The sequence below is a fragment of the Rhinopithecus bieti genome, unplaced genomic scaffold, assembly GCF_001698545.2.
Source record: "Rhinopithecus bieti isolate Rb0 unplaced genomic scaffold, ASM169854v2 scaffold_12478, whole genome shotgun sequence".
In the NCBI taxonomy this organism is placed as follows: domain Eukaryota; kingdom Metazoa; phylum Chordata; class Mammalia; order Primates; family Cercopithecidae; genus Rhinopithecus; species Rhinopithecus bieti.
The window spans coordinates 943,752-967,982 of NW_016807367.1; the positions used below are offsets into that span (position 1 = coordinate 943,752).

The following is a 24,231-nucleotide window of genomic DNA, read 5'->3' on the forward strand; positions in this document are numbered from 1 at the left end:
TCCAGTTAAAAAGTCTCAAGAGTCAGTGCAGAGCACTGAACGATGGGAGGGTCATCGTTATTAGAAGCCTGATTAAAAGCTGCCTGCAACAACGGCCTTACATCATTTCTTTTTCCGAAAACTACACTTTTCAAGATATAAAATTTAATTCTAACTCTCCAAATTATAACCAAGCAGTTGACAGAAACTTGGCACTTCACTTGTTGGCTGGGAATATCTTTTTGTCCCTGGTTTTCCAAAATAAAAGATATGTCATTCCAACTATTTTTAATTTGGAAGCCAGCAAAAATTGTTGTGCTGTCTCCCACATTATATTAATTTCGTAAAATTGAGACCAAAATAATTTTAACTAGGAGAGATGGACTTCTTTAAAGCAGCAACTTACTTTTAGCCTCACAGAGACAGTTTATGAACAAATGGATATCAGCTAAACTGTTTCTGACTTATTAGTAGCTCATCCATTAAACAGCAAAGGTGTTCACATATAAATGTAGGTTGTAGGTTAATGTGTTTGTGTCGTATACTGTAGTCTTCCATCGGCCTTTGTTCTACAGCTTCCATCGATTTCACCCGATTTTAAGCCTCTGTAGTTACAATACAGTTTTTGTATAAATGGTAGCTCCCAATCTTGCTTTACCTTTGTTTGTGCTGCTGGAGAAGGAGGGATGGGAGATGCCCATTGAACCCAGTCATCCTCATTGCCCAGTGGCTCTGATTGCCTTTCTGTAAAGGCAGTCATCTCAACAAATGAGCCTTCTTCCAAGTAAATGCCATCCTTGTGTAATTCACACCCTACGATGGCCGTGCCAACAGCCAGGGGGCTCTCCCACTCCCCACGCCTGGGCATGCCTTCTCCAGTCAGGTGATTTTTGAGAGCTTCCCTTTGCATTTTTAGTTGGGCCCTTCCTTTTAACCCTGCCTTGCCTTTCTGGTGATGGCCCCTCACTGATCCTGTGACTAAAATTCCTCATGTGAGCAGTGCATTTAGGGGCCTTATATGTGTAAGCAGCTTGAATGCCCTTTTGAAATTCTCGGCTTTATTGAACTTGGTGATTCATATGAAAGGAAGAGTGTGACTCTTTCTTATTTTTCAGTGACTTGCCAGTCATGAGACTAGCACTGACCTGAGTTAAAAAAAGGGGCAGGTGGGATTATAAGTAAGTGGGACCTGGAGGATTATAAGTAAGTGGGGCCTGGAGGATTATAAGTAGGGCCTGGAGGATTATGAGTAAGTGGGGCCTGGATTGCTTACACACACAGGTGTTGAAACTTGCATGGACAGAGTTCTTATGCTAGTTACTCATTGCTTATTATTTTTATTTTATTTAATACTTGCTCACTCCTTCCTTTGAGCCTCATGGCGATGCCATAGTGGGTGGTATAAATATTCCTATTTTACAGATGAGGAAACTGAGAAATGAAGAGGTTAGAAGTCTTGCCCAGGTTAGCACAATGAATAGGTGGTGGAACTGGGATTCTTTGTTTTTTTAGACGGAGTCTGGCTCTGTCGCCCAGGCTGGAGTCAGTGGTGCGATCTCAGCTAACTGAAACATCCACCTCCAGGGTTCAAGCTATTCTCCTGCCTCAGCCTCCTGAGTAGCTGGGACTAAAGGCGCCTGCCACCATGCCCGGCTAATTTTTGTTATTTTTAGTAGCGATGGGGTTTCACCATATTGGCCAGGCTGGTCTCGAACTCCTGACCTCGTGATTTGGCTGCGTCAGCCTCCCAAAGTGCTGGGATTACAGGTGTGAGGAACTAGGATTATAGGCATGAGGAACTGGGATTCTGATCCAGGCAGTGTGGTTCCAGGATTCTTTTCCCCAGGCTCCCTACCCCCAAATTACAGAAAGTAGCAGGAACTTGGCTCTGTTCTCTGCCCTTCTTGTGTGTTGTGGAATTAGCCAGAATTTCAGCGTGTTCTGGATGTTGTTATGTCAGACAACTTTAGAATTTGTGTTAATAGTTTTAGGCATCTTAGGAATTATTTAGTACAAATAGAGCAGTAAGAGTCGGACCAACTGATATTTCTGTGAAGCTTCACAGCGTACAGTATATTTCTAAATACATCATTTCATAACAAGCATGTAGATGAGAAAACCAAGACTTGGGGTAAATAACTGTAAAAGAGTCATGACTGGAATCCAGACCTTTCTTTCCTGACTGTGCTAGACAGAGTGTACCTAGTTCCAGAATTGCCATCAGAGTGATTTTTTATCTTGATAGGCCCCGGGAAATTTTACCAAAGCCTATTGTATCTGTCAAAACAAAGAGAAGTGTCATTCTCCTTGAAGGCCATTCTTTTTACTACTGTTGTTATTATTGTTGTTACTTCTACTATTATTATTATAAGAACTATAATTAATCAAATGGCTTACAGTGAGCTGGACACTGTGCCAGCCACATCATGTAATTTCTCATTTAACCTTTACCACAGCCCTATAGGGTCTGCAATAGTAAACCAATGTTATAGATGAGGAGGCTGAGACTTAAAGGTTTCCACTGCAAGGGACAGAACAAGGATTCAGCTCTGGGTAACTGCAAAAGCTTGGCTCTTGACTACTTAATTAGCTATTACCTATTTTTTTTTTTTCTCAGTTGAGCAAACTGTCTTTTGACCTCCGTCTGCTTCACTGTTTATTTTCCTTGGCTTCAAACCATGGCATCATTTCTAATGCATGCACTTTCAGTCACTAATCTGGTTAAATTTTTTATGTCTTCACAATTGTACTGAAATTTTTATCTATACTCCATCCCTTCATGTGCAACCTCCTCCTCATGCCTACAAGTTGCCCCTCCAGCTCCCTCCCTGATGCCTTTTCCTCCCCAGCACTGCCCCTACCCATCCACCCAGCATTTCCGATGGACTCTTCTTCCAGTACCTCTTGCATCAGATCATGCTCCTGTCTGTCTAGCTCTTTTCCTCTCTTCCTCCTTTCCTTCCTTCCTCCCTTCCACCCTTTCTCCCTTCCTCCCTTCCTCCCTTCCTCTCTCTCTCTTCCTTCCTTTCTCTCTCTTCCTTTCCTTTCCTGTCCTGTCCTGTCCTGTCCTGTCTTGTCTTTTTTCTTTCGAGATGAGGTCTTACTCTGTCACCCAGGCTAGTCTCCAACTCCTGACCTCAGGCGATCCTCCCACCTCAGCCTCCCAATTAGCTGGAGTTACAGGCGCAGGCCACCATGCTCAGCCCCAGCTCCCTTCTCCTGAGTAACCATCTCCCCACTCCTCTTAAGAAAACTGTTAACAGTCTTCACCAGCTCAGGAACATACCCCTCTCATTTCCATTTTTCTACCTTTACTCATGTTGTTCCCGGGGTCTGATAATTGGAACTATGGAGTTGCGTGTATATTCTTCCTCTTCTTGGGAGGAGCTACAAAGTCACACTGTAAAGAGGTGGGCCTTTGGAGGGGGGAGTCATAGCCATTTCATGGTCTGCCACAGTCCAGACTTCTTCAGACTCTCTGGGTGATCCACAATGACAAAAATCATTTACAAACTGATCTGTAAATAAGAATATCAGCATATTAATTTAAAATGACAAGTATAGCAGTTAAGAGGAGATGTCATTTGGGGCAGGTGGCTACTGACTTTCCTGAAAAAGGTTGGAAATATATTATTCAATCTTCAGATTTTCTTTCTTCTAGTCTCCAGGCAAACCACTGCATTTCATACATTTCATTCTTTGGCCATGTTAATAATAGGAATTTAAAATACAGCCTTCTTTCACATTTACTTAGGGCTTGATTGGTTTTCCAGGACCTGTCCTTCCTGCTTTTGACAAGGGAGATATCCTGTCTGTTAAGTGGATTACTGCAGATGGCTACTTTTGCCCTTTGTGGGTTGGTTTTAGTAGTTTAGTTTTTGCAGGGAAACTTTATGTATTTTAAAGTTCTTGAGGCACTGCTCACTTTTTGTTACCTTTGACCCTTCTCCAGAGGCTGTTTTTCCCCTTTGCCCATAGCTCTCAGAGGGATCTTTACAGTCTGGGTTTGGGTACATAGACGCTGAAGGGTGGCCAAGGATTAGCTCAGGTGGGGATTAATGAGAAATATGAGATGGCTAAAATTTCACTAAACACTAATTATAAAATGATTTAAGGGAAATTAAAGAGTGAGATTTAAAAATATTTAGTGAATGTTATAAACATTCCATTTGAATATAATACGCTTAACATTTAAAAGTCATTTTAACTGTTTTCATTATTATTTAATTAAATCTTGGCTTTGCTTACGATTTCAGAAGGCAATTTCTCATCCAAAGCACATCATAGTGCTGAAAGATCCCAGATCCCCAACCTGTTTCTACATACATACATACACACTGCTAACAAGGGAACTTGCTTAGATAGAACCACACCGGCTTGTCATCTGGAGAGTTGACCTCTGATTCTGGTTCTATCATTAATGAGTTGTGTGATTTTCAAAAGATCGTATAATCCTCTGAGCCTGTGTTTTCTTTTTTTTCTTTTCTTTTTTTTTGGGACGGAGTCCAGCTGTGTCACCCAGGCTGGGGGGCGGGGGACAGATCTGAGGTCACTGCAAGCCCCGCCTCCCGGGTTCATGCCATTCTCCTGCCTCAGCCTCCCGAGTAGCTGGGACTACAGGCGCCCGCCACCTCGCCCGGCTAGTTTTTTGTATTTTTTTTTTAGTAGAGACAGGATTTCACCGTGTTAGCCAGGATGGTCTCGATCTCCTGACCTCGTGATCCGCCCGTCTTGGCCTCCCAAAGTGCTGGGATTACAGGCTTGAGCCACCACGCCCAGCCGCCTGTGTTTTCTTTTTGTAAAATAAGGGAGTGGAAAACAGTAATGGCTTTCATTTTGTTCAAAAGTTCACATTTATTACATGTGCATATTTAAAAAGCCAAGCAATTGGGGGGGAAAGGTTGCTATTCGGTGAGCACAAAATGTGACACTCCAATGCTATGAGGGAGTAGAGTCTATAGCAGTGTGATCATCTTGTATATTTCTAAATTTATTTTGCTGATCTCAGTTTGAAAAAATACAAGTACGGTTTCACATAGTGGCAAATGGGAACAGATTTTTAACAACTTGTCTTGTAATTTCAGGATCTCCTCAATTAAAGAAGAGTATAAATTTTTGCTTCAAAGTTGACAACATTTGGCAACTGCCCTCATTCCTTATAATAAATGGAAGATAAGCAGTATCCAAAACTCACAATATGCCCTAAAGCCATCTGTAATTCTGTGTCAACTACTTGGTTATTACTCAGTTAACTGTTATTTGGGAAATGTATTTAATCGGCCGGGCGCGGTGGCTCAAGCCTGTAATCCCAGCGCTTTGGGAGGCCGAGACGGGCGGATCACGAGGTCAGGAGATCGAGACCATCCTAACGAACACGGTGAAACCCCATCTCTACTAAAAAATACAAAAAACTAGCCGGGCGAGGTGGCGGGCGCCTGTAGTCCCAGCTACTCCGGAGGCTGAGGCAGGAGAATGGCGTAAACCCGGGAAGCGGAGCTTGCAGTGAGCTGAGATCCAGCCACTGCACTCCAGCCCGGGCGACAGAGCCAGACTCCGTCTCAAAAAAAAAAAAAAAAAAAAAAAAAGAAATGTATTTAATCTCTCTAGGTCTGAGATTTCTCATCTGCAAAATGGGGATAATACTAGTGCCTACCTCAAAGGGTGGTGGTGAGAATTAGATAAATTAATACAGGTAAATACTTTGTGTATTACCCAGCTCATGTTATGTGCTCAATAAATGATAGATCTAGCTATATCCATATATATCTACACATGTTTATTTGTCTGTCTTTTAGCTGTGGTCAGAAGCTGCACCAAGCAGATACACTTGATACACTTGAACCTACCCTTGCATTTAATTTAAGGCAGGTATGCCCAGGGGACAGCTGGCAATGTCTAGATAATTTTTTTTTTCACATCTGGGAATTACTCCTGACTACTAGTGCATAGAGATGCCAAGGATGCTGTTAAACATCCTACAATGTGCAAGACAGTCCCCAACCCCCAACTCCTCCCAGCAGATTATCCAGTGCAGAGTATCAGTGGAGTTGAGGTTGAGAAACAGTAATTTAAAGTATGTATGTAGGCTCTAGTAGTGCTATAATTATATATGGACACACATGCATAGGCCTGAATTTTTTGAAAAATCAGTGCAAAGGCAGCCACTTCATTACTGATGACCTATGACTAGAACTGCAGCACTCCTATGAGAGGGGGAGAAACTGCATTACAATGCCTACTACATGAATCTGAATTAACTTGTCAACATATTAGTGGTCTCCAGTATGTTGATGTTTTATATATAATGCAGTGGATGATGCACGCTTTGAACTTAAATTTTAAATTAATTAATTTTTACAATAATTTTTTTTAAACTTAAATTCAAAACAAACATTTGTTGGAACCCCTGAAACATATCCTAGGGTTCCTTGGAACACTGTTTGAAAACCATTGCTCTGTAGTCCCTTCCAGGCTCAAGAGTCTTTGGCTCTGGTTTAGGGTCAGGTCATAAATAAAATTCTCAGTGGCCTTGCTTTTTCACAGAGCAGTTTAGCATTTACAAAATTGCCATATGCTGAACTGAGAGAGAGTTCTGTCTTATTAAGCTCAAGAAAAGGTGTCATTTTCCTTCACCAGAGGGAACCAACAGAAGTATTCATTTTGCAGTTGATTCCTTCCCTTCATCCTCTTAGTCAAATCTTCACAAGATTTCTTCCTACCAGAAAATGTCCCTTTTCTTCAGGTGAAACCCACCCTTCCCTTTCTCATGAACAACGCTTAATTCACCCACATCACTTATTTTCCAAAGCCATGGTTCACCTGCTGAGGGTGGTGTCCCTTTTAAAGGTAGCTAGGTGTCTTGGAGAGAAAGGAAAGGGTTTGGATGCATTTCCAGTGAGAAACTCTGAGCAAGTGTCTCTGTGAATTAGGTCTGTGATTTGGGGCATCAGTTTCTTAACCTTTTGGGACCTTAGTTTCCTCACCTGTAAAATGAATAGCATCTATCTCCTGTGATTGATGGAAGGCTTGATCCCTGTGTAATTAGTCAAGTGCTAGTTGTATACATTGTTAAAACAAATGATGGTCTTTAGAAGGAAGTTATATATTTTTTCCCTAGTAATAGGGAAGATATATAGTATTTTCCCAATTACTATATAACTAGAAAATATTGTAAAATATATAGTATTTTCTAGTTATATAGTAATTTCCTAGAATTGGAAGATTGGAATCATCTTATCCCAGCAGTTTTCCCATTCCTTTCCCACATTTGCCTTTATCTTGAATCCTTCGTAAATCCTCAAAAAAAGCTGATTTATTTCCTTTAAATGGTGGTCCACCTCCATCAAGTACATAAACTAAGAGGTATGTGTAATTGATCATCAGCATGGCCCAGGTGCTAGGATGCTGGGAACAAACAGCGAGACAAGGAGCCTCTGGATTAGCGGGGGCTTCCTCATCACATCAAAAGTGCAGTTATCCAGCAACTTTCAAATACATAAACAGAAGTCAAGGCAGGTGTTGTGAAAGTCCTTGACAAGTTGAGTTCCACACCAGCACAAATCTTCCTGTGTTAGTAGTAGGAATGAAGTGAAGACTATGTCATGAGTCATATTGGTTGCTTTTCTCTTAGCAATTTCCCCAAAGAAAAAGAAAACGTCTTGAGTTCCACCTCTCACTGCACATGTGGGTTTTTTTGTAAAGTGGGATAATTTAAAAGATAGTAATTATTAAGTCATATTAATTTTAAAATATAGGCTTTATGTACTGTTCTCAATGTAAATATTTTTGGTCATTGAAAAAAGCAGGTTAGCCTTCATATTTCTATTTTTACATCTTCTATCGACACCCAAATGTTTGGGAAATTAAAACTTGGGCAAATGAGTGATTTCCACATGCCCTTCTGATATGTCGTTAGCTATATTTACATTTCCTCAGCACATTACAATTTTCTGTCATTCTCTGTATGGTCAGAATGCAAATCAGGTATGTAGTGCCTTGCAAATGTATAATCCAGCAATGTACAGCTTGCTTATTGCCTTTTATTTTATTTTATTTTATTTTTGAGGCGGAATCTGGCTCTGTCACCCAGGCTGGAGTGCAGTGGCTGGATCTCAGCTCACTGCAAGCTCCGCCTCCCGGGTTTACACCATTCTTCTGCCTCGGCCTCCCGAGTAGCTGGGACTACTGGCACCCGCCACCTCGCCCGGCTAGTTTTTTGTATTTTTTATTAGAGACAGGGTTTCACTGTGTTAGCCAGGATGGTCTCGATCTCCTGACCTCGTGATCCGCCCGTCTTGGCCTCCCAAAGTGCCGGGATTACAGGCTTGAGCCACTGTGCCCGGCGCTTACTGCCTTTTAAAGTGTCTTTTTGAAGTTCTGTTAAATCCAGGTTGTGCTAGCAATGCTAAATATCTTTACTTTTTCCCCCTAAGTCTCTTGTAGCACATACTCTGACTAATGCTTCTAGAAACCACTTACATGTGCAGGAAGCATCTGCTTAATGAGCTCTAGAAGTTGGGATTTGCTTCTAGGGCCTCAATAGTTTTTTTTCATCTCTTTCTTAGCTTCATCTTAGAATTTGAAAATGTTTTCAAATAAAAGATGCAACAATGAAGCATTTTAAAAATACTTAACCATTCACTTTAAATTGTTTCTCCTCAAAGAATCAAACTCTGTCATGATGAACTAGGGTGTCCTTGCAAAGGACTTTATAACGGGTTCTGGGAGAATGGTGTTGGGAGAGAGCAAGCTTTAGAAGGGTGACCAGCAAAATCCCCCAAGAGGTGGGGGAAAGGTGCAAAGGGGAGAAATGTGCTAAATAAACCAAGTCGTCTTAGGAGCAGCGAGCAGCCTTCCTGGTAAACGTTAGAAGTACATATTTGAGGATTGCTCCATAGACCATCATTGCTCCCTTTGATTCAGATTCCTATGGCATTGTCCCCAAAGAGCTAGATTTTAAGCACTTTCCTTGAGACTTTTCTGGATTCCTCCTTCAGTAATGCTAGAGTTCAAGTGATGATTAGATATTTCAGTAATGCTGTGGTCTAGGTAGAAAGGCCTTTAACTTTACTTCAAAGGTCTTATCTCCCATCTAATTATTAAATCCAGGGAAAGCACTTCTGATTGCTTTTGGTGTGATATTTTGGAGGTCTTAGTTTTTGTTAACTTCAGGTAATGTTGGAAGGCCATTGGATGCCACTAATTTGGAGCAACACGTTTTACTCATTCAACAAATATATATTCATCACTAACTATGTACCAGGCACTATTCAAGGCACTTGAGACACATCATTGTTAAAAAAACAAAAATTGTTGGGCCAGGCGTGTTGGCTCAAGTCTGTAATCCCAGCACTTTGGGAGGCCAAAGCTGGTGGATCATGAGGTCAGGAGGTCGAGACCATCCTGGCTAATATGGTGAAACCCCATCTCTACTAAAAATACAAAAAATTAACTGGGTGTGGTGGCGGGCACCTGCAGTCCTAGCTACTCTGGAGACTGAGACAGGAGAATTGCTTGAACCTGGGAGGCGGAGGTTGTGGTGAGCAGAGCCAAGATTGTACCACTGCACTCCAGCCTGGGTGACAAAGCGTCTCAAAAAAAAAAAATTGTTGCCTTCATGAAGCCTATCTTGATTTTTTGTTTTTTGTTTTTTGAGACAGAATCTCACTCTGTCGCTCAGGCTGGTGTGCAGTGGCACAATCTTGGCTCACCACAACCTCTGTCTCCTGGGTTCTAGTGATTCTCCTGCCTCAGTCTCCCAAGTAGCTGGGATTACAGGTGCATGCCACCACGTCTGGCTTCTTTTTGTATTTTTAGTAGAGATGGGGTTTCACCATGTTGGCCAGACTGATCTCAAACTCCTGACCTCAAGTGATCTGCCTGCTTCGGCCTCCCAAAGTGCTGGGATAACAAGTAGCCACTGCGCCTAGCCATAAATTGTTAACATAATAAATTTTAAAAACTGTATAGCATGTGATTAGTCTGTTAAGCTAAATACCGCATAACAAAATACCACAGACTGGATGACTTAAATAACAGATTTATTTCTATGTTCTGGAGGCTGGAAGCCTAAGATCAAGGTGTCAGCAGGTTTGGTTTCTCCTGAGGCCTCTCTCCTTGGCTTGCAGACGGTCGCCTTCTCACTGTGTCCTCGTGCAGACTTTCCTCTGTGTGCCTGCATCCCTGGTGTCTCTCTCTCTCTCTCTCTCTCTCTCTCTCTCTGTCTTCTTATTCTTCTGGTTCTTTGATGGAACCAGTCACATTGCATTAGGGCTCCACTTTTATGACCTAATTTAATCTTAATTACCTCCTTCGAGGTCCTAACTCCAAATACGTTCCACACTGGCAGGTTCGACATATGAAGGGACACAATTGAGTCCATGACAGTAGGTTATTAGGTGATAAGTATTTGGAGGGAAAAATGAAAGTTAGGTCAGGGTAAGAGAGGTTGGAAAGACTCTGAAGGTGGGGATTGCAGTTTTGAACAGGATGATCAGAGTAGACCTCACTGAGCAAGTGGTATTTGAGCTGATTGGAAGGTCAAGTATTTTCAAGTTTTGTTACAACCCAGAGACCAGAAGTGGAGGTGGTGCAGTGAAGGCAGGTGAGAGACACAGCAGGGGAAGCCCATGGACCTAGGTTCTGGTCCCAGCTCTGCATCTTTCTGGTAGTGAAACTTCCAGATAGTACTTTGGGCTTTTGGGGTTCGGTTTCCAAATATGCTGGTCTGTGTGAACTTGTGATTCTAGAATGCATATTCTTAGAGGGGTATGGGCTGGAAAACAGACTTTGAGTATTGGCTTGGAGTAGGTGGTAGGCAAGGGGTGATAGATGTTTGCTTTGGGGATTTATTTTTATCTTTTTGTTTGTTAAGATGAGATGGGCTTAAGACTCATTCTAATAAGTGTTTCTAATTAGGACGAGATCCTCTTTCTCAAAAGATGGACACACTCAGTGTAATGAATCCTAAGTTCCTGCCTCATGGACTCTTAAAGGGAGCGAGATGCCTGTGAAAGTGAAAAGTGGTAGGAAGAGGGTGCTTGTCTCTTCCTTTTTGATCTTTCCTGGGTAGTATGTAGCCCAGTGGGGAAGGCCTGGTACAGTGTGGCTGAGCCACAGAATCCATCCCATAATATGCCAGTTAGCTCTGTCCTGACCACACACTCCACAGCAACCAACTATGCTAAAAATGGAAAAAGGACATTAGTGGAAAAACTGGTGAAATCTGAATAAAATGTAGAGTTTAGCTCATAGTAATGTGAATTTCTTAGTTCTGACAAATGTACCATGGTTATGTAAGATGCTAACATTAGGGAATTCTGGGTGAAGGATATAAGGGAACTCTTGGAACCATCTTTGCAACTTCTGTAAGTCTAAAATTATTCCAAAATAAAAACTGTTCTTTAAAGAAAAAAAAGGTCATTTTGGACTCAGTGATGACTTGGGCTAGAGACGTGGATTTATTCACCATAATCAGAAGAACAATGCTAAGTACATGCGCCTATGTTTATGGATCAGTAGTGTCGTCTTATAATAAGGCAAAAGTGGTCTATCTCTAGTCTGAGCTTTTCTGTTTGGCAAATTCTCCATCCTCACCTTACCATCGCACCCCAGGTTTTTGCTTTGGGTATTGCCTCTGACTCATGTTTGTATTCAATATCTTATGGCAGAATAATTGCCTGAAAGCATTATTTCATAATAGGATTAGGTGGGGAGAGTGCTAATAAGTCAGGGAGGCAGTGGCATACACAGGAAAGAAGACATCTAGGGAAACCAAAGAGAAAATGCCCAGAGACTTTGTAGAGGTAGCAATTCTTAAAATATTATAGGTTCAAAAGATTCAGAAGCCCACACTCCTCAGAGTCGTAGGCCCATGGAGTGTATTGTGCGGTTTTGCCCAGGGCCCAGCCTGTTCTGATGAGGTTGTGGTCCCTCCGGTTGTTAGCACAGTGTGATTGTGCATTCCATACTTCGTGAAGTACCAGGGCAGCTAAGGAGGGGAGTGGCCTTTTATGTATATATAATCCCTTTTTTTCTTTTGACAGCTGCAAATCAGAAGGAGCCCATGAATCTTAATTTTAAAGTGAAAGAGGAGCCTAAGGAAGGGGAGTCCCTAAGCACGACTTTGCCTCGGTCCAGCTATGTGTTCAGCCCGGAATCTGAAGTGTCAGCCCCAGGCGTCTCTGAGGACGCACTAAAGCCCCAGGAAGGGAAGGGAAATGTGCTAAGGCGGGATGTGTCAGTCAAAGCTGCCTCTGAACTTCTCATGAAACTCTCAGGTACTTGATTTATTCGAAAATATTCACATTCTGATAGTTTCACTTGCAGGCCAACTGGACTGCTTCCTGCATGGGTTATAATTAACCTAATGGCAGCAATATCGCATTATTGCTGTGAATTCAAGGAATGATCAGATTACTTGGCTTAAATTCCTGTGTTGTGTGTGAGTTTGTTTGTGTATATTAGCTGTGTACCTATCTTATTAAATACAACCTTTTCCTGACTATCACTGCAAATTGTTGGAAACTACTGCTGCTTTCTAAGGTGATAGAGGCCATAATTTTAAATGGGTTCTAATGATGTTCAGAGCTCTTCTGCTAATTGATCAAAATATCTATTCTTCCCTAATAGAGGACCTGGCATTTTGTGTGTATTTATACTATACTCTTTAAGCACCATTACAAATATTTTTCTTAACTTCATAAGCATTTGAGATGGCACTTGAAGTAATTACCAACAGAGTGGCAATAAGAGATTTTATGGATAGAGAATTTTATAATGGAATATTATAATAATCTGTTCTTAAGATTAATGAATCATTCTTTACTAGTATCTGAATGTAATCTCAGCATATTAAATGTAGGAAAAATGGCTTAAAATTTGAAATTCATATAGTTTGGATTTTTTTCCACATCATCTCCTATCTGCCCTGTCCTCTCTGAAACAGGTGAAAATATGGAGTCTTTTCAATTCAAAGATAGGACTTTCAGAACATGGAAAAAAAGGGTTATATCAATAATTATACTTGTCAAGTCATATCCCACCCTTAGTTCATTACCTCTTAAGCGTAATTTTTAGAAGCTATATTTAAAATGCTAATATGAATCAAAAACTGTTTTTAGTTTGGAACTTGCTGTGCTCGGAGGATGAAAGCAAGAAATGCAGTAGAGAGACTCCTTTAAGACCTGTAATTTCATCAGCAGTTCTGACTGTGTTTCTGGTTGACTAGTGGGTTGGAAAGTAAGAAATTAACAGTGATTTACTTAGTCATTATATCAGAACAGTTGAAATTCCTGTACTTACCAGTTGGTGGGGTTAAGAATTCTTTCCTTTGATGTTAATTCAAAGCACATTGGAAGTTCAAGGTAACATGATTTGTTATAAATAAAGCATAATGCAATCATTACATCCTTATCATAGCTCCATCTTCCTAAACTTTGCAGAGATAGTACAGTACCTCCTATGCAGATGAGAGGTCTAGTAAGATTGTATTATTTACTATTATAAAAGCTGAACGTTTTTATAAAGGGTGTTCAAGTGAACACATTTTTTGTATATTTGAACTCTCCTTCCTATGATAAATGATGTAGAGTAACACATTTGTTGTTTTCTGGTAAATTCAAAGAGGTCACATAGCTCTGATTCTTCCTCCATAGCATACACTTTCACATTCCAGTGACTTGAAGTCTTATCCAACAGTGACCCCTGTCTCCCTCCTTATGGTCAGATTCCAGTATATAATATTTCTAGTTCAGAGTTTGCTGTGCAGCAAGTGTTGTAAGCAAAAGAGACTTTGGTAGCACCAAAAGATAATATGCAAAAAATGAGATTTCAGGAGTGATGTTCTTTAAGGAAAAATATTTTATCTTAATCCTTTTGCATGATGAGATTTGAGACACAAGTGCAGAATCATTTTATAAATAATAATGATATCCCCCACACAGAATAAGTCTATCAGCCATGAACATTGAAAGATATTTGTGGACAGCAGTGGTCCTTCTAAATGTGTATGTTGCCTTTGGTTGAGCACATGTGCTATGTGGTTCAGCAATAGTTGAATGGATGACATGGTCCTGTTTCCAAAGGGCATCTGCCCCTGCTTCGTGATGTGGAAATGAAAACTTGTTTGAAGACCGACAATGATTTTTTTTTTTGCTGTGAAAAAAAAATCCTCAAATCCTCAGCATTCTGTGTGCAAACGACTTAGGTCAAAGAGATATGCATCACAGTCCTGATCTTTAGATGCTGTGGTCTAGTCAGAAGTAATCCAGGGCAGTGGAATCCATCCATGTGATTTGCACTTGGAACTTAGTACTGCCATACTCTAATGGCCATGGTCAGGTAAACTGGAAAGAAGTTTTTTAGTCATAACAATAGGCATGTGACTTAAAAGCAAATATCTTTTCATTCCTAAGCCACAAGTGAAAGAGGACTCACCCTTAATTAGGTTTAAAGTGGATATTAGAGTTTCTAATCACTGATAGAGCAGTGCTCTTGCAAGAATGAAGTTGTTAGGAAAAAACTTTGTATGTTCTTTCCTCAAATTGTAATTTTAACAATTTCACCGTTCATTTCCTGAAAGACATCCAAGTAAAGGACTTGTGTCTTCAGATACCCTTTTCCATGATCATTTCTGTTGCTCTATAGACAAGAGTAATTCATTTCCCAAAACGTCTGTGTAATTGGTCAGGGCTGCACCACCAGTTTGTCTCGGCTGATACCCCAAAGCTTTGTTGTAGTTGTTCTTGTGAACAGGAGTTCCTATTACTTCCTGCCTTGCTTGTTTTTATTTGTAGTCTTCTGATATGCTGGGGAAAATCTTTTTGATCAGGAAGAGTTGGGTGAGGATAATTAGTTATGCAAGAATGATGCATGGGGCACACTTTTCCTTGTTTCAGTTTTGACCCAAGGAGTAGTTAAGATGTGGAATAAAAGGAATTTTCTTCCCTGTTATTTATTCCCTTGAGGTTAGAAGTGGTGACCTATAGTTTAGACCCTTTCAGTCTTCTCATTGAATTACTAACAAGAAACTAGTCCACAATTTTGGCTGCTTCATTTTCAGTTTTAAATTAATTTATGTTAACTCCTTAAGGATGGAGACTTGGCACCTGCCCCAGTCACATATCATGTGGAGCTTTTCTATGTGGAAAACCTCTGTAGATATATTGTTTTCCAAATTGACATTTGTGTTTTACGGGAAAACGCAGATGAGCTAGAGTAGGCTCAATTTTCATTAAGTGTGCGTTTGGGAAAATCTGAGCTTTCTTCCTTCCTGTGGTTCAAGTTCTATTTCCAGTTGTTAATTGGGAAGTTGAATGCCTGACAGCTGGGCCAAGTGAACTGATTGCCATAAAGAAAGCAACACACTCTGAGGAAAGCACTGGAAGTCTGCGACTACTTGTTGTTATGTGACACAAGGCAGCCAAAATAATCAGACTTTTTGCTAAGCATATGGTTGCCAAAGATAATTTCCAGAAGTCTTCATTCAAGGAGGCTGAAATCTCAGTGTTCAACATAGAGGATATATAACATTAGATAGTGTAAAATATTTAAAGTACCTTTAAACTCTGGTTTTGCAATGTCTGGTCACCTTGCAAACTTATGGGATAGCTGTGTTATCACAGATATGATGTAATGCTGAAAGTGACACAAAATTTTGTCTGCTTTGTCTCTGCTTTGCTTTAAGAGAAGTAGCTAGATGCAAAGTGATGAAGATAAATGCCCTCCTCTTTCTTTGGGAAGTTACATGTTTCCATGGGAATGCATATATAAAATGTATCATGCATGGTTGGGTGAGCCTAGAAGTAGTAGATAAGAATGCCATTTAAAAATATGAATTCCACACACAAAAAGTACATAGTTGGAAAGCTGGAGTTACGCAGAGAAACATTAATGAAAAATTAAACATTTGCGTTTCTCTAGTGTGGTAAATAAAACTTCATATTAGACCTTAATTTGAAACAAGTTTATTGGTTTTAAAATTTTCTGTGCTCACCCAGAGGATTTATATTCATTTCTGGTTTATATTCATTTATTCCTGCCTAGTCCTGGAGAGTCATATAAATTATAATTGCCTCTTGTATAGGAATCCAAGCAGACCCTAGATTTGAAATAACATAGTGATGTGTGGTTTAGGGTGTCACGTAAATGAGATGGAGCTTCAGCTAGGAGATATTTAGAAACAGATAAACTTGAGTAGGATGACATTTTAAGGTGAATTTAATCTCTAAGGTGAACTGAAGTGGAGAAGAAAAGAACTCACTCTATTAACAGTTGTAATTAGGGCCCTTTTGGTTATAAATAACAGAAACCCTCTTCAGATAGTTTTGGCAGGATAGAAGAATTTAGTAGAAGATGCGGGTTTTGGATTGGCTTATGGATCCCAAGGGCAGGGATGCAGTGGGGCATCGGTTTTCCACTGCAGCTGGAGTCTGGAGGCCCATATGGAACCAAGGAACCACCCCCTTCCCCACCTCATTTGTGCTTCTCTCTGGACCGACAGATGGACTTCTTCTGTTACCCAGGCCACATGATGGAAAGGGGGAATTGCCAGCAGCTTCTGAGTTTATGCTTTGCTCAAAAGAATAGCCAGACAGAAATGTCTTTATCCCAATCCTAAATCCCAACCAAGTGCCTTGGCTTCAACTGGGACCCGACAGTGGAAACTTCTCTATTTAGAGATGAGGGCATGTTGAGCAGATGTGGCTGCTGCCGTTAGCCATGTAGGATTGCTGGGAGGGAGGGCAGGAGGGTGAGGTGCAAATAGGAAAATAGAACAATACATACAAACCACAAAAAGTCCAGGAATAATTATGGTGGTTGCTGTCATTTCAATATTGAGTGGAAATGTGTTGGGTGCTGTTTATCTTTCCTTCCTAAAAGGGTCTGAGAGAAAAACCTCTCTAATTTGCTAAGGCAGTGCTTCTCAAAGTGTGGTCCCTAGACCAGCAGAATCATCATTAAATTTGTGGGGATAAGGAAGTGTTAGACATGCAAATTCTTGAGCCCTATCCTGGACCTAGTTGAAACTCTGGGTTGGGAGTCCTGCTGTCTGTGTTTTCACAAGCCCTCCTAGCGATTCTGACAGCTAAGGTTTGAGAAGCACTGTGCTGAGGAAATGGTTAATTGGAAAAATAAGTTTCATCCATCTGAGAAGAATGCTTTAGGTTGAAGCTGACAGAGAACAAAGCTCTATTAAATGTACATTTTACTTTCTAAAAAGAACCATCTCTCTTCAGTGAAGATTCTTTTTAATTTATTATGAAATAATGGTATCTGGGAACCTTTTTTTAGAAGGGCACATGTACCTAATAAATCAAGATAGTGTTGGCTGTGAGCCTCAGATAATACTACTTTTTTCAATGTTCTTTGCTGTTAAATTTCATGATTATTCCTGAGCAATGCTGGCATTCTTTTAGGAGAAAAACCTTTCTCTACCTCCCCTCTACATAATCTAAGACCATGTTGGAGACTCTTCTAAAGAATTATGTGAGATTAATTTGAGATTTTAGCTTAACAATTTCTCAGAGCAAAAACTTATTGGCTTATTTGGTATTTTCCCTTGGAAAATTATGGTCTAGCAAGCTTTTTAAGCAGTGTGACTTCAGTAATCTATAAGGATGGAAAATACATGTTGTATTTTTATGTTACTGCCTTCTCACATTTGCCTCCTTCAGACTTGGAATTTATCTAGTTAGGTGGTAGAGACGATGTGAGACCTGTTTGTACTTACTTCCTTATGATTCTACCTGCTTGCATAAAAGGCTAAATGTAGAGCTCACTTATAAAGTGAACAGGTAGATCTAATCAGTCTAATCAGTCCAAAAATCAAAAAATTCATGTTTTCATTTCAACCTTTTTTGAGCCCCTGAAGAAATTTGTTGAATCCAATATTCTGCTTTTCAAGAATTTATGTATTTTATTTTATTATTTTTTTAGAGACAGGGTCTTGCTCAGTCACCCAGGCTAGAGTGCAATGGTGTGATCATAGCTCACTGTAACCTTGAACTCCTAGGCTCAAGTGATCCTCCCACCTCAGGCTCCAGAGTAGCTAGAACTGCTGATGTGCATCATCACACTCAGCTAATTTATTTTTTTTTTTAATTATTATTTTTTTTTTTTGTAGAGACAAGGTCTTGCTATGTTGCCCAGACTGATCTTGAACTCCTAGCCTCAAGCAGTCCTCCCAACTTGGCCTCCCAAAGTACTGGGATTACAGATGTGAGCTACTATGCCTGGCCAGAATTTATATATTTTATGTTTTAGAGGGGATTTCTACACTTATTTTAATGTACCATCTCATTTTAAAAACTGTCTTTTGTGTCTGTGTGTGTGTGTGTGTGTGTGTGTGTGTGTGTGAGACAGAGTTTCACCCTGTTGCCCAGGCTGGAATGCAGTGGATTCCTGGGTTCAAGCAATTCTCATGCCTCAGCCTCCTGAGCAGCTGGGATTACAGGTGGCTGTCACTGCACCCGGCTGATTTTTTGTATTTTAGTAGAGATGGTGTTTCACCACGTTGGCTAGGCTAGTCTCGAACTTCTGAGCTCAGGCAATCTGCCTGCCTCAGCCTCCCAAAGTGCTAGGATTACAGGCATGAGCCACCGAGCCTGGCCCATCTTTATTAAAATATAATTCATATACCGTAAAATTTGCCCATTCTAAGTATACAATTCAGTGATTTTTAGCATATCTGCAGAGTTGTGCAACCATCACTACATCGAATTCCAGAAAATTTTCATTGCCCCCAAAAATGTCGAGTCCATGAGCAGTCGCTCTCTCTCCCCACCTCCCACCCAGGCAACCACGAATCTAGTGTTTCAATAGGTTTGCCCATTCTGGACATTTCATATGAATGAAATCATACAGTATGCAGTCTTTTGCATCTGGCTTCTCTCACTTAGCATAATGTTTTCAAGGTTTATCTATGTTGTAACATAAATCAGTACTTCATTTTTATGGCTTTATTCATTTTCAATTTTTATTATATTCCATTGTATGGATATACCACATTTTCTTGATCTGTTCATCTGTTTATGAAGGCATTTGGATTGTTTGCCATCTTCTACTACTATGAGCATTCATATGCAAGTTTTTGTGTGGGCTTAGGTTTTTAATTCTCTTGGGTATATACCTAGGAATGGAATTGCTGAGGCAAATGCTAACTCTGTGTTTAACATTTTAAGGAACTGACAAGTAGTTTTCTGAAGTAGTTGCACCATTTCATATCCCCACCAGCAGTGGATGAGGGTCTCAGTTTCTCCACATCCTTGCAAAACTTGGTTTTGTCTGTCTTTTTTTATTATAACCGTCTTAAGAGTGTAAACTAGTGTTTCATTATAGTTTGGATTTGCATTTCCCTGATGACTAATGATGTTGAGCATATTTTCATGTGCTTATTGGCCATCTGTATATCTTCTTTGGAGAAATGTCTATTCAAGTTATTTTCTTACTTTTTAAATTGGGTTATTTGTTTTATTCTTGAATGTTAAAAGTTCCTGATGTGTTCGGGACATAAGTCTCTTCTCAGATATATGATTTGCAAATATTTTCTCCCAGTTCTGCCGGTTGTCCTTCATTTTCTTAATGATATTATTTGCAAGCCTGAACTTTTTAAATTTTGATCTCGTCCAGTTTATCTCTGTTTTTCTTTTGTTGCTTGTGAGCACTATCACATTTTCCATAAATCCAAAATTAAGTAAAATTGCAGACTTGTTTAATATTAAAAGGAAAGTCTGTCTTATGTTCACATAGTGCTATTTAATTTTCAGAGATATAAAGCCTGTGAAACCAAATTTATTGAATAATACCTCAGTGGAGTGGACCCTTCTGACTCCTATATTTGCTGTAGCATTCTTTATATGTCTAATGGCAAAGAATATTTATATGTCAACTTTTTAAATGACTTATAGTGAATGTGACCAGCAGTGGGCCCACAACTAATGGCTGGATCGCTTTCCTCATTGCCATATATACCGTGAGATAGATAGATAGATAGATAGATAGATAGATAGATAGATAGATACCGTGGATGGGGGACAATGAAATATAAATAAGAATTAGACTTTTTTTAGCCCTTGAAAACTCAATGAGAATTGTAGATATTGGGAGTACCAAGTCTGTATTTTATACAAACAGGGAATAGATCGCTTTAATAAGATAAAAATTTGACATGTTTCTATACCCAGAGAAACCTTCTCTTGAAGGTCTAGATCTTGTTAAGCTCAGAGGCTAGACAGCAGTATTGTTAACCTGACCATTTAAGCAGGACAGACTCAGAAGTAGCTGGATGCAACCAGCCCTGGAACTTGGTTCTTTCTCAGCTACAAAGAGGAACTTATTCCAGCAGGCTCTCTGGCCGTACTTGATGTTACACTTGCTCTGGCCAGTAAGCACCCTTCTGTTTATTTTGTAATTCCACGTGCCCTTTACAAATCCTCGAACCCATAAACCTGAATGGCTCCTGTTGCTTTCCCCCTGCCCCATATGGGAGCTGTTCCAGCTCACACCCTGAAGGCCAGGGCCTCTGCACCTCCCTTTTTAGCCCTCAAGCTTCAGGCTACCCGTTTTGCTTTTTTTGACCCAGCTTTCTCCAAGGCCTGGGATTCACAAGGCCAGGCTCAAAAGGGCTCTTGTTTTATTATCATCTCCCTGTCGCATAGCTGCATATGTTAATATAACCACGAAAATTTTTATTGGCTTGTGTTCCCAGAAACCAGGCAAGAACTCTAACAGGAATTTCATGTGCTCCACCTTCATCGTAGATTCCTTTTCTGTTGGGCTGCTTCAGGACTAGGGCAGGGAGGGGTCTGGACGCAGCAGGGAGTGGGGAGGGCTGCAGAGTGGTGGATCTGGGGTGGGGGCGTGCCGGAGGGGCTCCAGATCTTCCTTTACAAATATGGAGCAAAAAAATTAAGAATGACGCCTAGGCCTTCCTCTTGGATTCCTGCATCACTTTCTGTTTCTGGTATAAATGACTACAGATGTTACCTAATCGGTAACACATACTGGGGCACAAACGAGAGGCTGCTAGTAAATACGTTTTGATGATGACGACTCTGAGAAGAAGCTTTATTTTCCGAGGGATCCAGTTGCAGTGTGGTTGGAAATATTTGAATAACCAGTCAACCTGTTCAATTTTTCACTCATAGGACAAGTTTCCCTGATGGATAGAAGGTATGTACCTTGCACCATTCTAGGTTTTTGAGGCTCCTCCCAGCAGCCCTTTTGGCTATATGTTAATACAGTTATAGTCTTGTGAGGGAGAGCTTAATCGTTATTTTCCTTAACAAGATATCAAAAGCATTCTCATTCCACAGTGGTTTTTCTTCTCATCACCATATTAACCTTTCACCTTTAACTTATTCATGTCAAAGAAGGGGAATGTTTGCATGCATAATTAAACCCCATGGATATGGTGCCCATCTGGGTACATGTTGGTCTCATAGACCTACCCCTAGAGAAGGGAATCCTCATTGCTAAGTAGCTTGTCTGCTGCCAAGTGGCCAGGTCACCCACTGGGCAGGGGCTCTACTGTGTGGTGGGGCAGGAGCTACCAAGCACGTCTCTGTACTGCACTGGAAGATGCATATAGTCTGGGAGTGATGGGACCCTTTCCACTGGGCAGGGGAGTGTCAATATTAGCCCAGGAATGGAAACTTTCACAAAGAGAATTATTTTTCTCTTATGGCTTTTAGGATTATTACAGAAAGACAAATGATTTAAAAGTGTTTCCCCCCCCACCATCAAGCTGTAAGGACCTGTGGTATTCTTTCTGAAAGGATCTTTGTCTTCCCTTCTAATAATTCTTCTCTTTACTCCACCCATGTATGTATTTTTCCCATTTTAAGCCATCCTGAGTTTATGCTGTGAGTTGATTTACTTCCTTTTTTCTAACTGCGGGATAGCAGCTGGATTCAAGCACATTTCCTGGTTTCCTGTGGCTTGCCATATGCTTGTATCACTTATCTCCACAGCTGGAGAGAGGAGGGGAGGTTATAGAATTTATGCACGACCCATCATGTTTTATCTTAGGTACAAAAGCAGATGACGAGGGTCACTGTTTAAAGAATAAATTATGAACTTGTTTCTTTACTTCCTACTATTACCATCCTTTTCCCCATAAACCTACCCTTGCCCTAAACATATGTACACACTTCCCCTGTTTTTGCTACCAGAAATTCTTCCTGCTATTTTTGAGGTAGAGAGCATTTATGGGGACAACCTTACAGAGCTTCCTGTGGTCCACACGCGTGTTTCCAAAGGTACATTAATAGCCCCTCCACTCAAGAGGGAAAAAGGCCCTCAACAGAACCAAGGATTAATGAGAACAAGAAGTAAAATTGCACTGATTTGTGGACCTGATTATGTGAGCGGGATCTCTTGCCTCTGCACATTCAAATATTGGTAAGAACCTTCACTTGGAAATCAGCCATGTTTATTTAGCCAACATATTGGGTAATATGTAAGTAATACTTTCTTTAGAACTTTTTTTCCAAAGAGCTGTGAAGAAGAAAGAAGAAAGCTGGGGACTAGGAAGATAGTTTCATCAGGACAGAATTACACATTTAATCAGGACAAATTCTTTCAATTACTTCTACTAGACCCCACTACATTTTGCACCCTGTTTATCTTATACTGTTTAAAATATTTTCTTCTAAAACATTGTTCATACTAGAAAGCTCTTCCTGCTTGACATTCAGCTCTCCCGGAGACACCTAGGGTGGGATATCAATCCTGTGTGTAACTGTGAGTGTTCAGTGACTAGGGCCTTGCTATTCAGTGTAAGGGCTACCGCCTCTTCTCCCTGCCATCTGGTTGGTTGTTTCTGGCTCTTCAGCACCTGTGCTAGAGAAGACACGGGAATGAGAGAGAGGAAGGGAAATTAAAATGAGTCGCTTACACTACTTGTAAGTAGTTTTGATTTAAAAAGCATTTGGAAAAGAAGGTTGAAACACAGCCAAAATACATCAAGGGAATATCCATGCACTCTGTATCTCCAGAAACTATGGGGAAGTGAGAGCCTGGAGGGAACATTATCCACCAGCAGGAGGTCCCACCCCACAGTCCAGTGACTCCCACAGGCATAGGACTAGGGACGGTACCTTATCAAAAACAGGAATTCACTTATTATTGGCTGTTGCGAAGATTTCTTGGGAGTTTAAATGAACCCATATTTCTCATCCTATCGTTCCATTTCTTCTTTGTGACCTCCTTCCTTTTTGTTTTATTTCACTTATTCATTCATTAAGCAGATCTTTATTGAGCTACTACCATTTTCCAAGCCCTGTTTGGGCACTAAGGATACAAAAGTGAATAAGGCCCTCACCTGCATGAAGCCTACATTCCCTTCCCACCCCATCTATTGCTACCATATCTTACTCCTGGTATTGCCTGGGTTCTGGTCTCTGTTATTATCTGACGCTCCACTCTCTGCATGTTGATCAGCCCTTCCCTGCCTACTGGGAACACTGACCAACAGGAGTGAAGTAGTCACGGCTTCTCAGCAGAGATACCCTTGCGACAGATTCATTATTATTTACATTAGCAATATTTGTAGATTAATATTACTAGTATCTATTAGTGTTATATACTAGTGCATATTAGTAATATGTAGCACCACATAAGAAAAGAAAAGCATGTTAAACTTGTCAGCATATACTGAAACCCTTTGACCCTCTGGAAGTGGAAAATACTTGAAAACTAACAAACTCTCGGTTACTAAAATAAAACTTCTTTTGCTCCTTTCCCTCCTTGGACATTAAGGAATCCCTCTATCCTCCAACCCTTTGCACATAAAGCAATGGCCAACCCATCAGTTGACAGAGACGCCCTTTCCTTTTTGGTAATTTTTTATGGTAGCAGGGATTCTACTGAATCTTTCAAGAATTGTTTATTTTTTCATCATTTTTCTTTTTTTTTTTTTCTTTTTTTTTTAGAGACAGGATCTCTCTCTGTTACCCAGGCTGGAATGTAGTGGCACGATTACAACTCGCTACAGCCACAAATCCTGGCCTCAAGCTATCCTCCCACCTCAGCCTCCTAAGTAGCTGAGACTACAGGCATGTGCCACCATGCCCAGCTAGTTTTTTGATTTTTACCTTTTGTAGAGACTGGATCTCGTTATGTTACCCAGGCTGTTCTTGAACTCCTAGCCTCAAGCAGTCCTCCCACTTTGCCCTCCCAAAGCACTGGGATTACAGGTGTGAGCCACTGTGCCTGGCCAGAATTTCTGTATTTTAGATGTTTATGTTTTAG

The 24,231-nt window shown here is 40.6% G+C and overlaps 1 protein-coding gene across 3 annotated transcripts in view; it reads left to right on the forward strand.

Annotated features, from left to right (window-relative positions):
• Window positions 1-24,231, forward strand: part of ZNF827 (zinc finger protein 827) — a 158,271-nt gene that overhangs the window by 39,109 nt on the left and 94,931 nt on the right. For 2 of the 3 annotated variants that reach the window (XM_017881503.1, XM_017881505.1), the window contains exon 5: window positions 12,024-12,257. The exons of the other annotated variant lie outside the window; for it this stretch is intronic. In XM_017881503.1, the coding sequence (XP_017736992.1) occupies window positions 12,024-12,257 (234 nt within the window). The remainder of the gene's footprint in view (window positions 1-12,023; window positions 12,258-24,231) is intronic. 3 annotated transcript variants of the gene reach the window in all.